The sequence below is a fragment of the Carex rostrata genome, chromosome 15 (genome assembly GCF_964058835.1).
Source record: "Carex rostrata chromosome 15, lpCarRost1.2, whole genome shotgun sequence".
Taxonomy (NCBI): Eukaryota; Viridiplantae; Streptophyta; class Magnoliopsida; order Poales; family Cyperaceae; genus Carex; species Carex rostrata.
The window spans coordinates 1941475-1956229 of record NC_135932.1 but is presented as its reverse complement, the minus strand read 5'-3'; the positions used below and the strand labels follow the sequence as shown (position 1 = coordinate 1956229).

The window sequence follows — 14755 nt, the reverse complement described above, 5'->3', positions numbered from 1 at the left end:
TAATTGTTGCAATATTGCTTGCTATATAGTTCAGTACGAAACTTTTAACTTTTGAAAATTAAGGAAATTGTATTAATTATGTTGATGCTATGAAGGCATTCATTTCTTCTTCCTTTTTTCCTTGTTTGAAGAATTATTTTCTTTCATCCCATGTCAGGGTTAGAATTTCTGCTCAGTTTTTTTTAATGCTTTAATTAAAAACCTGTATGGGATTGTGCTCCGACAAGCATCACTGTTCCACAATTATTGGATCAACTGGATCTCAAATTAATCCAACTTGAGCATATTTCTGAGCCCAAATATGCTTAAATTATTTCGCACCACCTAGGGTCCAGTAATTGGTATCTTTCTTCTCCTCAGAAATCAATGATGACAAAGAATGGGATATGGGCTTCGGCCCCTTTTTGGCCCATTTTGTGATTAAGAGCTTAAAAATCTGTATAATTAGGCCGGTAGTTAATGCCGTAAATTCCTTCCAATTTCTTGTTTAAGGGCTTAACAAGTCTAGCCCAATTTAGAGGTCATATATAGCCCATGTTCACTCACACTTCTTACCTTCTAAAAGACTATCTTTCCCCTTTCTAATTGAAATTAATTAATGCATTATTTTATAGAATGAGAGTATAGTGGTAAGCATATTACAGATAATACTATGGATTCATATCTTTATTTAAAATTTCAAACAATTGATCCAAACTGTTAAACACAATCTCCATATGAAAATGTACTTGGAGATCTTATTTTGTGCACACAATGACAACAGACATGAGAATTAGAGTAAATCCTTAGAAAAAAGATAGATTATAATTTTTATAGTGTGATAAAACTCCGTGCTTAAAGCTTTAAAATGTATACTTATTTCGATCGTCTTGTCACAGCGAAGAAGGAATGAGGTTTTGTTTGAAAAGCTTCGAACGAAGTCTTATTAAAATTCAGTCACGTTAATCGTTTGATATATATTGAAATTTGTGCGGACAAATTTCAATATATATCAAACAATTTGTGCCGACAAATTTAGAACCTTACAAATCTATATCGTTCTGTAAATCTAAACTGTTAGCACAAATTTTATTACAAATCGCGCGAACGATCGTTTAATTGTTGAATAAAACTCTATCCAAATTCCTTCAATTAAACAAGAAACCACCCAGGAGGCAAACTTCTCAGAAATTTTCTTAAAAAAGAAAGTATAATGTAAATTGAGACTACTACTATTTATGAACCAAATGTAGTAGGAGCACACGTCATGAAGGCCTAAGTTAAACTAGGCCATTACTTTATTATAATTTAAAAAACTAAGTTGATCGAATCGAAGCTAAAGGCCTAAATGAGACCCAGATAGTTTAATTATTGATGCTTCTACTATGATGAATTGGAACATTACCTCGGGATTGCTGTCCCCTTCTATCTTGGCCCCAATTACTTTAAAAATATATATCTCACAATAAAATGGATAATTAATTTAACAATAGTTCGTACTACTCTGCAATTTTACCGATGAAATAGCTCACGAACAACTATGAAATTGTGATCCAGTGTTACTATACAATAAAATAATAATTTTCTGACAAATCTTGATCGAACAGGCAGTTAAGTTCCTATATAGTACCATGAGTTACAAGCGTATTCTATTAGAGACTCATTAATTAGTATTAGCTAGCATCCACTACTTTTTGAATGATATTGCTTTCATATATCTAAAACTGTTTTGATGATTATTCCAGGGTATAGCTGTGTAAGGTCAGTAGGGGTCACTACATTTAGTTTAAAAAAAAATAATAAATGCCTTTTTTACTTATCCTTTTCAGAAAAAATAATATAAAAATATAGTTTAAAATAACTGTAAAATATATACTCCATTTCTATGCATTATGCCATCCTACATTTTCTTCTCTTCATATCCCTTCTTGCAAGTTGCATGGTATGCATGTCATGCAATTAGTTTACCTCATAAATAACATAAACACAGTATTAATCAATCACATTTCTGTTTCCTTTTTCCTTCCTTTTGACCAGTCCACCTCATTTCATTCCTACTCGGATTAAAGCATTTTTTTCCTCAAAGAAAGAACCTAAAAAGAGATGTGCAAGAGAGAGTAAGAGAGAGGTGAGATATAGGGAAATGATATAAAGAGAAAAAGAGAAATTCATCTCCTCGGATCCCCAACTAAATCTGTGAGAAGTGCATACAATCATGAGTTGTTGTTTTTGTTTTTGTGGGTATCTATCTTTGCATGCAGCTCAGACTCCAGATCCGAGAATTCATCCCTTACTTTCATGCAACTCTAATATTCTTTTATAAATGGCTAGCTTCTCTCTACATGCATCACATCTCACATGGATTAAAGGAATATCAAAGGAGAAAATTTGAAAAGAAAAGTTGTTGGATAGAGACTCATAATAAAAGAAGACAAAGTTATCTGCCAAAAGCTCCTTGACTGTGGAAACTTTGTCTCTATGGTTTGATGGCTTGATCTCATTTAATTTTGTGATGAAGGTGGATCTCTGGATCTCCCCTTTTGTCGATTAGAAAAGCAATATCTGGGATCATAAAGGAATATTATATATGTGATCAAAAGAACACCAAAAATCAAGGATGAAAATTAAACTCTACTAACTAGTACAACAAGCTTACATGTGAAAATATGATTGTGAGGGAATAACTTCTCTAATAACATTATTGAATTTGAGTTAATACTGAAACATGAGCTCAAAATTAATTATGAACTTGTTGGAAAAAAAAAAATTGGACATAATTTGTGAGTTCAAGAGGAGGCATGCATGTGATCAGCACACACACACACACACATAATGTTAGAAATATATTTTGAAAACACAAAATTTATTTAAATAAATATTTATGTTAATATTAACGAATTAATTTTATGAATTATGGAGCTAATGGTGAATCATTTGATTAATCCAATTTTATACATGAAACTCACTATCCACCGTCACAGAAAATCAAATCAAATAGATATGGTAGAGAGCAAGCTGTCTCATTGAATTAATTGATAACAAATTGGAGGATTGGAGCACCTTGCGCAGGAAATAAATCTTTCCATTTGTGCTTTGTTCATGTCTGTTGTACAATTTATAAATCTTGCCATACAATCAATTGACTTAATTTGCTCTAGCTTGCACAAGCAATAAAATCAAATTTCCGTTTGAGTTTCTGGATGTGGATAATTACCATCTATTCAATATGACCGTTTCATTTCCATTGATATCTTTCTGTTCAATTTTTTTTAGTAATGAAAGAAACGGTAATATATTGAATATTATTTTTAATAGTCATGAATGCACAAATTGATTGATATCTTTGTTTTTTGCCTATAAATAACACATACCATTTGGAGAGCAATTATCCAATAATTCATATACTCTCTTCTTCCTGTTAGCTCCATAAATCATAAATCAATTTCTATTCTCCCACAAACAAATATATTCTTTATAGAAAAATAATATATTATTCTGCTATCATTGTTGAAAGAAGCTACATCAACCTCTACCACGGTTGCGCCCGCAGGCAGAGGAATACCGGCGTAACTTGGGGCAGTCTTAACCGATTATTCCTGCGCTTAGGACGGGAAGTTGCCTTAGGTCCGCATTTTGCAACTCCGGGTAACAAAGTTTTAATTTCTATATTCTTGATTAAATTTTAAATATATTTTGTTTATTTTATTGATTAAAATTCAGATTTAAATTAGTTGGTTAGTTCATATTTTTCCAACACATAATAGATGACTGAAGAAAATTGTAGATGTAGTACTCAAGACCATAGCGTACATGGTGTAAAAGTAAAACAGATATATTGAATGTAGAACTCATGTCAGGACTTCATAATTGCAAATAAACATCTGTATATCGATCACACAAAGAAGGATGTTATATCACATCTTTTGTAATGCAGGACATGTTGTATCCCTAAATTAATATTCAGCCGAATAATTTGTTACTATTTCGTTTGAATCTGTCCTTCAAATTAATGTGCATGCGTAAGGCTACAATCTCTATCATAAATATAATTAAGGTTTGACTTTTTTATTTTATTTGGCCAGTTAGCATTGAGTCTGTTGGTGCGCTTTTTTTAGTTAAACTTGCAAAATAATTAAATTTAATTCAGTTTTAAGTCCAGAGTATATAATTGATTTGAGTCTAATTAGTGTTATATATTGTTATTTAATGTGGTTACCAACAAGCAAGAACTGGAGTAAAAGAAAAATCTTAAATCCTAGCCTCTTCAACAATGGTGCTTCTAGCTAATAGAAATTAGCTAGATTCTAAAAATGCTATATGAACTATTATATGTGCTGTGAGTACTTAAAGCTCATGATTTATGAACAATGACAGGAGTCATATCCTAATCTATAATTTAAATAAATTACATACAAGAGGTCATAGGACCTTTTTTTTTAACATAGTCACTGGAAGTTAATGCACTAATTAATTAATTAGGACTACTCTATTAGAAGACTACGAAGCTATAAGCCTCCATACTAATAATGCAACTCAAGACGTCTTATGTCTATACATATCATCACCTATATATAACCTTGACCTGGCAATCATTTTATTTTCATATTCTTTTGAGTTCCACTTTGCAGTGTAATAATTTTTGCTTAATTTGGTTACTTCAATTCCATCAGAATTAGTCAAGCTAAAAGTCTAAAAATGTAATTATTAATTAGTACCGTGCAAAATAACACATATATATCATCTCACTAGGGAGAAATTGGAATTAGTATTATTTGTTTATGGGTATTAGTGTCGGACTTTAGGCGATACTAATGGAGCTGATACTAATACTTTGTAATTAGCCGACACTAAAAGTAAGACATTAGTGTCGGCTCTTTATTAAATAGCCGACACTAATACTTATTAGTGTCGCATTTTTATTAAATAGCCGACACTAATACTTATTAGTATCGGCTTAAATTTAAAATCTGACACTAATTAAGTATTAGTGTCGGCTGTTTACAAATATCCAACACTAATTGTTAGTTATTAGTGTCGGCTGTTTATAAACAGCCGACACTAAGTATTAGTATCGGCTAAAATTAATAATCCAGCAGTAATTCTTAGTTATTAGTGCCGGCTAATCATAAACAACCGACAGTAATGTTATTAGTGTCGGCTAATTGTAAATGACCGATACTAAATATTAGTGTCGGCTAATTGAGGCGACACTAATTGTATGTTCTCCACTGATCTAGCTGATCACTTAATTTAATATTTTTGTCCTAATTAATGAATATACATGTCGTTCCCTATATTTATTTTAATTGGCAATATCATATCATAATTGCCAAGTCAATCGCTTCAATGATACAAAATGTATTCTCTGCCAAAAGAAAACCAAAGCCTTTTGATATTGTCAAAAGCGCCTTAAAGTAAAAATTATATCATGTTTTTGAAAGAAAAAGAAAAACCATTATTTTCAAAGAACGAATCTATGAAAGATTAAGATAGCTAGTGTCGTATGCTCATATATATAAATCATTGTACCTAACATGCATGAATTGATGGAAGTCTCATTCGTTGTTGCGTCTCCATTCAAGGCAGTTTTTGATGTGACAAAAACATGTTCTGCCAATTTCAGGTGTCTCGGTTGGAGTGGGTTTGGATTCAAGAAAGATATATTTAATATTTATTTGATTGTTTTTTTTAGAAATATATATCTAAGTTCTTCAAAAAAAAAGAATTGCTTGTTTTTTTGTTTCTTCGAAAACTAGATGGAACACCAGATGTTCTATAAGCTGCCACACGTTTTTGTGCAATTTTAATGTAATAATTGTTATAACGTATAAATGTGATATATATTAGTATTGTTTAATATGGATTATAATTATTTATCGGTTTAGAGTTAAATATTTACTAAATTAATGTATACACTAAATTCATTCAAAAAAAATATTGAACTTTTAAAGTCGTAGATTTGAACAATTTTAACCTAGATCTCCTTCCAAAGCTAACAACTATGCTCGGGTGAAAAAGGAAAGAGACAAAAGAAAAGGAAATTAGATAGAGAGAGAGAGAGAGAGAGAGAGGGTTTTCACATATGGAATGCTGGGAAATGTTGCGATTCCGGTGAATATGAAATTTTATGTGGTCAAGATGGGGTTCAATGTTTAGAAAACACTGATACTGCACCATTATTGTAGTTCCAAAAATCTGCACCTGGTAGAACCGCAACATCAGTTGGTGCGGTTCCATCTATTTTTATAATAAAAAATCACTCATTCTCTTTTTCAAAGATCTGAATTTTTAATTCTAAAAAAATGAATTTATTTTTATTTTGAACTGTAGGAGAAAAGAAGTTTACCAATCAACAAGCTAGTTCTCATAACTAGCTATAGCTAGATTGTAAAATCTCAAGGTAAGTACAGCACCGTTCTTAACTCAAATCAACAAACAGAACTTAGAAAAGTATAAGATTATATAAATTAAAAAAGAGAAAAGAAGAAAGAAGAGCAACAAGAGCCACTAACCTTAAAAAAAAATTATGAGATTATAACTGCATGTGCACAATTTTCTAGTCAAGCATAATCATGCTTGTTTAATCTTTCTTGAATCCATGAAATGAAATCAAAATTATTTTATTCAATGCACACAAGTTGTCCAATGAAAAGTCCTAATTAATTAATTAGTATTAATTATGTGCATTTCATGAGCTAATATACATATAATGTTCTTTGCCAAAAAATATATATATGAGTAGAACTAGGGTGCTCTTAAGCTCACCAAAGTATTTGGTGAGCTTGACTCTAAAATTTATCAAATCAATTTCAAATGACGAATCCGAACCGTTGAAAACCGCCTATCTTATGTGTGATGCGTCTACATGTGAAATTTTTAAACATTCGAATTAATTTAGTATAAAGTCAAGCGGTCAAAAAACGTTCAAAAAATGAATGCACTAAAATTAATTTATTAACCTTTTAATTTTGACCGATTTACTTTATACTAAACTAATTTGAATGTTTAAAAATTTCACATGTAGACGCATCACACGTAAAGTAGGCGGATTCTAACGGTTCGGATTCGTCATTTGAAATTGATTTGATGGGTTTTAGAGTCAAGCTCACCAAACACTTTGGTGAGCTTAAGAGCACCCTAGTTCTAGTCTATATATATATACATATAATGTTATGATGAAACGGCCTTCTGATATGGGGTTGCCTGTTTCAGGAGGTAGGTGTGTAATAATTATGTCTCTCTGTTAATTAATTGCAATTTAAAAACATAGTGAATCTCTTTTCTCTTTGATCTGTTGGTTATCTCTTGGGCCCTTTTGATGTTAAAGGCTGTGTCTAGCTTTATATAGTCATGACATCTCACCTTGACCCAAATATTGAAAGCTTTAGGAATTATCTAATTGTTTCATTGGAGTTAAAAGAGGAGGAAGAGTTGTGTACTTAAAGCTAATTAACTAAATAAAGATCAAGTGGTGTTTCCTTGTTTATTTTTTTTTATCTAATAAAGAAGTTTTTCTTTATTTTGGGACACTATATATGTTGGCGACAGATGTATCTTTAAAGGAGTTTCAAAACTTATCTGAAAATAGGTCTACTATACATACTATAAAAACGGGAGCCACACTATGTTTTGAAACTATGTTAATTTAGTCATTTACTGCGGGCTCGGCGGGTAGGCATATTGACACCACACACATTTATATTAACACAACATCTTTAATAAAAAAATTAATGTATGGACAATTTTAACCCTCTTTAAATGTTTCACTGATTACCATATTTTCTCATAATATAATTAATGTAGTGATCATTTATTAAATTATTTGATTTCCATACTTGCTGGATATTTTTTTTTCTTTTTTTATTTTATTTTACATTGAGGTAGTCTTTCTCTGATTCATATTTTCTCATAGAAATATATACAACTACAAACCTTACACGAAAGCTATCAATTCAATTGAAATTTTAAGCACTGAGCCATCAATTAATTTCCACTCAAATCAGATTAATTCAAGGTATGTATTTAAACTTTTTTTTGTAATTTTTTTATATTATGATAAACTCGCTTTAATTTTGATATTTTAATTTGTAAACTTTTCTTACATATCTCGCTTTTGAACTTGCTTTAATTTGAAGACTTTATAAAAAATTTCTTAGCTTCTCGGAAACCACGAATTAATTGATATTATTTTGAAGCATCGATCGTCATTCCTGCTACTAAGTGCATTATTCTGGATACGCATATGTTGTTATTCTTGTGCATGAACAGTGTTCCTGCTATCCCTCCTTTTTCAAATTCAATATTGAATTGTTTCAAGATGTGTGTACAAAAAAGTACTGAAAAAAGATTGCTTAGAGATTTGTTCCCGAAAAAATTTGAACGGTTGGATTCGGAAAAGCGGGGATAGTAGGGTTACTGTTCAAGGAAAGAGAATAGCAGCGGATTTGATTCCCATTATTCCAGTGGATGCATGAATCCGTTGTTTGATAATTATTATCTATAGTTTATTTAATTAAAATTGTTTACTGATGTTTTGTAATAATTTATATTTATTAATTGAATAGATGGCTCAATCTTCTAACCAATTGGAAGAAAATCTGGAAAATCGATATATACAACAATAATAGATTTTAATAATATAATATAATACAACTATTCACTGTTGTAGTTTTTTTAAAAAATTTAAAGATTCAATTAATGAAAATAAATAAAGAATATTTATTATGTTAATCTAACTTCTAAGAAAATAAATCATATAATAACATATAACATATAATAACATATAGGAGAGAGAGATTTTGAACAAAATAACTTACCTTATAAAATATAACTTTTAAAGAAAAATGTTATGTGGTAATAGAGAGAGAATCAGTTTTGAATGGAAATACTTAATGAAGGATAAAATTGTCTATATCGTAAAATATTTTGATAATGTTGTGTTAATAATATATTTTGTTGTTTTAATATCATCACCCGGGCTCGGCGGGCAAGTACATTAATTTGATAGCTAAAAGAAAAGGAGGGTTAACTTTCAATTTTTGTGTCCATTTTCAATTTTTTCTAATAACAAAAATTATAAAATTTTATGTCAAAATTAAAATCGTTATATATATATGTAATCTATATTATTTTCTCCACATGCATGAACATAAAAAAAAATCATTATAAGTTATTAGTTTTTTCTTGAAAACATTCTAAGAGACTGCGAAGTCGTGAGAAAATAAGTTAAAAAATCATTGTACATAAATTATCTACATCAGAATATTTTCGCAAGTTCTTGATAACACAAAATTGAAATATCATGCATAATCTTTTACGTATACACCATCAGTATATTTTGTCGACATTAAATTAGTTTTTTTTTTTAAAAAAGGCATAATGAAAAGGTGGGGGGCATTGAAACCCTCCTGAAAGTAAAAATATGGCTTTTATTGGATCAAGCAAATATATAAAACGTACGTACTGTCTAACATAACATATAAATAATTAGTATGCACATACCCTTAATTTATATAATAAGAAAATGGCATGCAGATTACACAAGTTAATTAGTGAAGCAAGCATTAAAATTTGAAGTCTATCAATAGAAACCAAATATATGTACTTCTTAAGCCGTATACGACAAAAACCCTACTTCTACTTAGAGGTTGAGGTTGCTTTAATTATTTAGTGAGATTATCTTTTGAGGATTCTAAAGCACCATCTTTAAGCGCTAAAAGACTAAGATGCTTAGCTTTATTTTTGTGTTTTAAGCTTTTCACACCCCCACTATACTTTCGAAAGATAAAAACGTTGTGTTTATAATGTAATCTTAAAGCAGGGGGGAGAAAAGTGTTCTTTTTAAATATAGCATCACAATGCATTAAAAGTAGTGTACCTTTGATATATCTCAAGTAAAATACTGCTTTTGCCCTATAAAGTGACACTTCCTTTGCACAACTCTGAAGTTTTGAATCAAACTTTGGCGCACATATATACAAATATATAGAGTAAAGTTAAGGTGTGATGTGCTCATCAAGAGGGTTTGGTGAGCACAACTCCAAAAGTATACCGGATTGACTTCAAACGTTGAATCTAAACCGTTCAAATTCATGTACTTCATGAGTAATGCATGTACATGCAAAATTGTAAAAATTTCGAATTTATTTGCTACAAGGTCAAGCGGTTAAAGAAATGAATATTTTATAAGTTAATTTATAAGTTGTTTTATATATTCAATTTTTATCATTTCTTTGACCGCTTGACCCTTGTAGAAAATAAACTCGAAACTTTCAAAATGTTGCATGTGTATGCATCACTCGTGAAATACATGCATTTGAATGGTTTTGATTCGACGTTTGAAGTCGATTCAAATACTTTTGAAGTTGTGCTCACCAAACTCTTTTGGTGAGCACATCAGACCCTAGCTTTGCTCCAAATATATATATTGTCATGCATATATAATTTATCGTACTAATTAATAGACTTGAGCATCATGCCTATATATGGTTATATCTCTCAAGTACACACATACTGGTCTGTTGATTCAGCTATATATTTAATGGCCAAAAGCCTGTTAGAACACTGTTATATATGGAAGTGAAATTAACTAAGATAAAAAAAATTTCTACCAGCTAAATTAGTAATTGCAGAAAGAAATTACTATGTGCCTCGCTACATAAGCAATAATTCCTAGTCAAATAATCATAACATCTCTCATTTCAGCAGAATATAAGCTAATTTTTAGGCAATGAATTGTTACCTTCTCAAGTTATGTGATAATAAAAGCTCCCATGAACACTTAATGGCTATTTAATTTATAGAAGAAAAACAAAAGAAAAAGATTTTGTCTTCTAATAGCTAGATTAGCAGTACACATCTAGAACATGTCTGAGATAGAGGGAACAGTGACTTGATCAACTTAGTTTGAGTTTTGACGTAAACTAAATGCATATATTTTAAAGTTAACATTGTTGTGAGAAGTTAAAAATAGGTTTAACTTGGAGAAGTTTGAAGGATATTATATATTAATTCATTAACAAAGTTCCGAACAAATCAGAGATGTAATATACAAGTGTTCCCCATTACTTTCATGACTAAACCATAAAATCTTCTTCTAACAAAAAATAGGAAACTAAACCATAAAACCCCTTAACTCAAATACAAAATAAAAAGTTAAAAAACATAGCTTAAATCAATTGATTTCTAAAAAAACAAAAAAGCTAATGAATCATGCATCCTCCGGCAATCTAAAGAACAACGCTCGATCAACAGCTTTTAGAAGCTCAACATCATCAAAAGAACAATCCATTTCATCTACCACACTGAGATTCAAATCCAAAGAAGAAGAACCGATCTCCTCGCCTTGAACCTCCTTTGTCTCCTCATTTTCAACATTTTTCATAACTCGTGGTGAGCTTGCCCTAGACCTCGCATCGAAACTTTCGCAACTCAAGATAATGATGGCATCGCCAACACAGACTTCATCGCCATTTTTCCTTCGTACCATCCCACCCTCAATAGCATCTTTTATTGCCATTTGGCAATGATAATCGGCTTGTTCAATATCCTCCATTAGTATAACACGGCGAGGATTCTCATGCAACGCTTCGAAAAGCCTCTCACTATAGACTTGTCTCACTTCTAACCTGGCTCTCTTGTTCGGTTGGTCATCATCGGTTGAACCAGACCGAGTAGATGAACAAGTGCCGAGTCTAACAAACATAAAGTTATCTTGGCGAGATCCAAAAACAAGGCTTGCAAGCTCTCTCGCAATTCTTTCCTTTCCGTTATTGTCACCTCCTTGGAAGAACAACCATGTATCCTCCTTGGCTCTCACATTGTTCAATCTGTCTTTTCTTCGAACCATGCCTGACCGACACTGCAAAACAATGCTCGCAATGTCGGGTATTATTTCCTTTTGCCATGGGACCTTCTTCTCTAACGCATTGCATAAGATCTTCAGGTTCTCTGCATTGAGCTCCTTGAATTTTGGAAATGACTCCCTTTCCATTGTGTTTGTGCCACTCGACGAACTTGAACTAGGGTTAGGGCTTGGTTTTAGGCTAGCATATGGTTCAAGCCCTAGTTCACCATTGGACTTCCTTGGATTTTTCGTCTCGAAATTGAATACCCAAGGTTGATGCATTTTAGAATTATACCTTTGGTCGAAGGATGAAAGAGAAGACGTAGGAGAGATTGTGGTAAAATTTAGGGTCATTTTCGATGAATGGCTAGAAAGGGGGTCTAATTTCTTGCAAGCGTCTTTAAATTGGCTAGGCCCCTGAAAATCAAAAGAAAAATTATTTGTCTTGCTCAAAAAGGTTCATATACTACGTTTGGTTACCTAGTACTAGTGTTATATTTTCGTACTACGAAGGAAATTCTCATAGGCTTACATTGCTAGCCATTTTGATTTTATATAACAAAGCGCTGTAAACACACACACACACACACACTTGGCATTTTGTAGTATTTTTATATGCATAGCAAACACACTCTATATGTAGCTCAGCACAACTGTATCAGAGAATATAAATCTAGAGTGTGTAAATTATGTGTGTACTTTAATCTTATAGCGAAGTCATATATGATGGTATATATGAATTAAGTAACAAATGAACTGAACATATGTTTGCACAGGAGCACAAATTACCTCAAATGTTCTTGAATTTTCTTCCTTGTATTTATGAAGCCATGAAGGGAGATTAGAGGCCATTGTGGTGTGCTTGTCATAGGATGAACTTGTGAGCTGGCTCTCTGCATCCAAATTGAGTGACCAGCATGTTCCAAATTTTCCCTCACTCTCCTTGGCTTTCATTTTGCATACAGAATCACTGCAAATAAGCAAACATTTTATATGTCAGTTAAATAATCATAGATGTTGAGAAAAGTGAAAAGGAATATATGTATTCACTGGCTGAGCTCAGAGAGAATATGGATATAAATTCATTTTGTCGATCTAATCTTGTCTGACACCCAAGTAATAATACTAGTTAAATAGACCACATAATAGTAAGGAATAAGATTTAGTACCTGTCAAAGGTTAAGCTCAGGCCAAGGCCTCCAATGGGAATAGTGATAGCATGAAGTCCCCAGAGAGTCTCCAGAGAAGGTACCCCACTTCTACACTTGATGTAACTCTGATAAGTGCCTACACCAATGAACCAAACTCTTTCTCCTGCACTGATTCCCCCCAAAATTAAATTCCTTATTTCCATGATTACATGTTCTATTGGGCAGTAATAGCTGTTCCTTCCTTTCTCAACATATCCAGCCCAAAATTCAGACACCCATTTAAGATCCTCTAATACTAACACAACCCCTTTACCATAGGTATAGCTCCTAACAATGCTTTTGATCTCTCCAAGTTTTTGATCTACATCTTCTCTACTCATGTGCCTAAACGGGTATATTTGAAAGTTTATGAAGTGCAGATTACTAATGCTCTCATGAACCTCTCCTTTCTTGATTCTATCAATTACTGTTCTTGCAACTCCTTCGGCGGAGGTTAAGCTCTCTCCTACTATTACAACCCTTTTCTTGTTTGCACTTGATAGGCAATCTAACACACTATTGACATCCTCACTCTTCACTTGATCCAAAGTGATTGATTTGCTTTCATGGGTTGGTGAGCTAAGACTAGGGTTAGTGTAATTCCTAGGGTTAGGGTTTGGTGAAGTGGGGGTGGAGCTTTTTGTGCAAGCTTCCTCCACATGGCTTTTCACTTGGGTGCTTGAGAAACCAGCCTCTCTCATTACCCTACTAACACTAGGATCGTCAAGTATAGAAATAATCAGTTGCTCGAGCTCAATCTTTATCGTGAGAACAGGTTGTTGTTGTTGGGTCTCGGTCGACCCGCCTCGTCTTTGGTTTGCCTGAGCTCTTTTAAACGCCGCAACGAGTGCATTAGAAAGAGTTATCGGAGGATTGAAATGGTGATGGCCATGCACATGGTGGCCATGCTGTGAAAGTATCGGTGAGGTGGAGGCGGGCAAGCGGTTCAAGGCTACGTTGAAGCAAAGCTCTAAGGCCTTACATTGAAGGGGATGAGAGTGTGATTTGAGGCAAGCGGTACGTAGTAAACCGGTAGAGGAAGAGAGCATGGTTCTGGCAACATGTAAAGGGGTCACCTGAGCATGGCCCCGTTGCCTAGCTAGGGTTACCGCTTGTTTCACAGTGGCAGTCGCCTCTGCAGTAAGAGACTGTTGCACTGTGCAACCTCCTGCTCTCATTTTTCAATGATCAGAAGCAGAGACACAAAGAGAGATCAATTAGGATGTGATTGAGAGGAAGAGAGAAGAGGGGTGAGTGGAGAGTGTTGGTGTGAAAGTGAGGAGGTGTGCTTTATAGTTGTTTGTTTAGAGTGGAGACTGAGGGGATTGTGCTTTTCGTGTTGTGGAGGTTATAATTTTTGGGAGGGGGGCCAAAGGGGTTTTAATTTGTGGTGCTAAAAGAGTACTGCTTGCTTCGCATCTCTCTACCTACATCTCTCTCTCTAAATTCTAAATATCTGAATCATATATCTTTACTTGTCTTAAATTTTCACCTCCTAGCCTTTTTTTAGTATGTTACTAAACTGAGGGTAAATTGGGGAATTAATATACAAATAGTATGTCATCTTATACAAGATTTGAATGTTTAAAACTGTGATCAGAATCACTCAATATAATTTATAATTAAGGAATGAGTCCGTCTATTATGTCATCAATGACATTTCAACTTAAGTGCAACCAGCTCCAAAATTTATTGGATGAGTTTCAAATGGTGAATTCAAACTGTTCAAACCGATAAACTT

The 14755-nt window shown here is 32.7% G+C and overlaps 1 protein-coding gene across 1 annotated transcript; it reads right to left on the bottom strand.

The window, feature by feature from the left end:
* Positions 1-10967: 10967 nt before the first annotated feature.
* LOC144566737 (protein SMAX1-LIKE 3-like) lies at positions 10968-14278 on the bottom strand. Its single transcript, XM_078316759.1, has 3 exons — positions 12994-14278; positions 12614-12794; positions 10968-12241 (listed from the first exon to the last, which is right to left on the bottom strand). Exons 1-3 carry the CDS (start codon positions 14190-14192, stop codon positions 11189-11191), a joined length of 2433 nt encoding a protein of 810 aa, XP_078172885.1. The 5' UTR covers positions 14193-14278; the 3' UTR covers positions 10968-11188.
* Between the last annotated feature and the right edge of the window lie 477 nt (positions 14279-14755).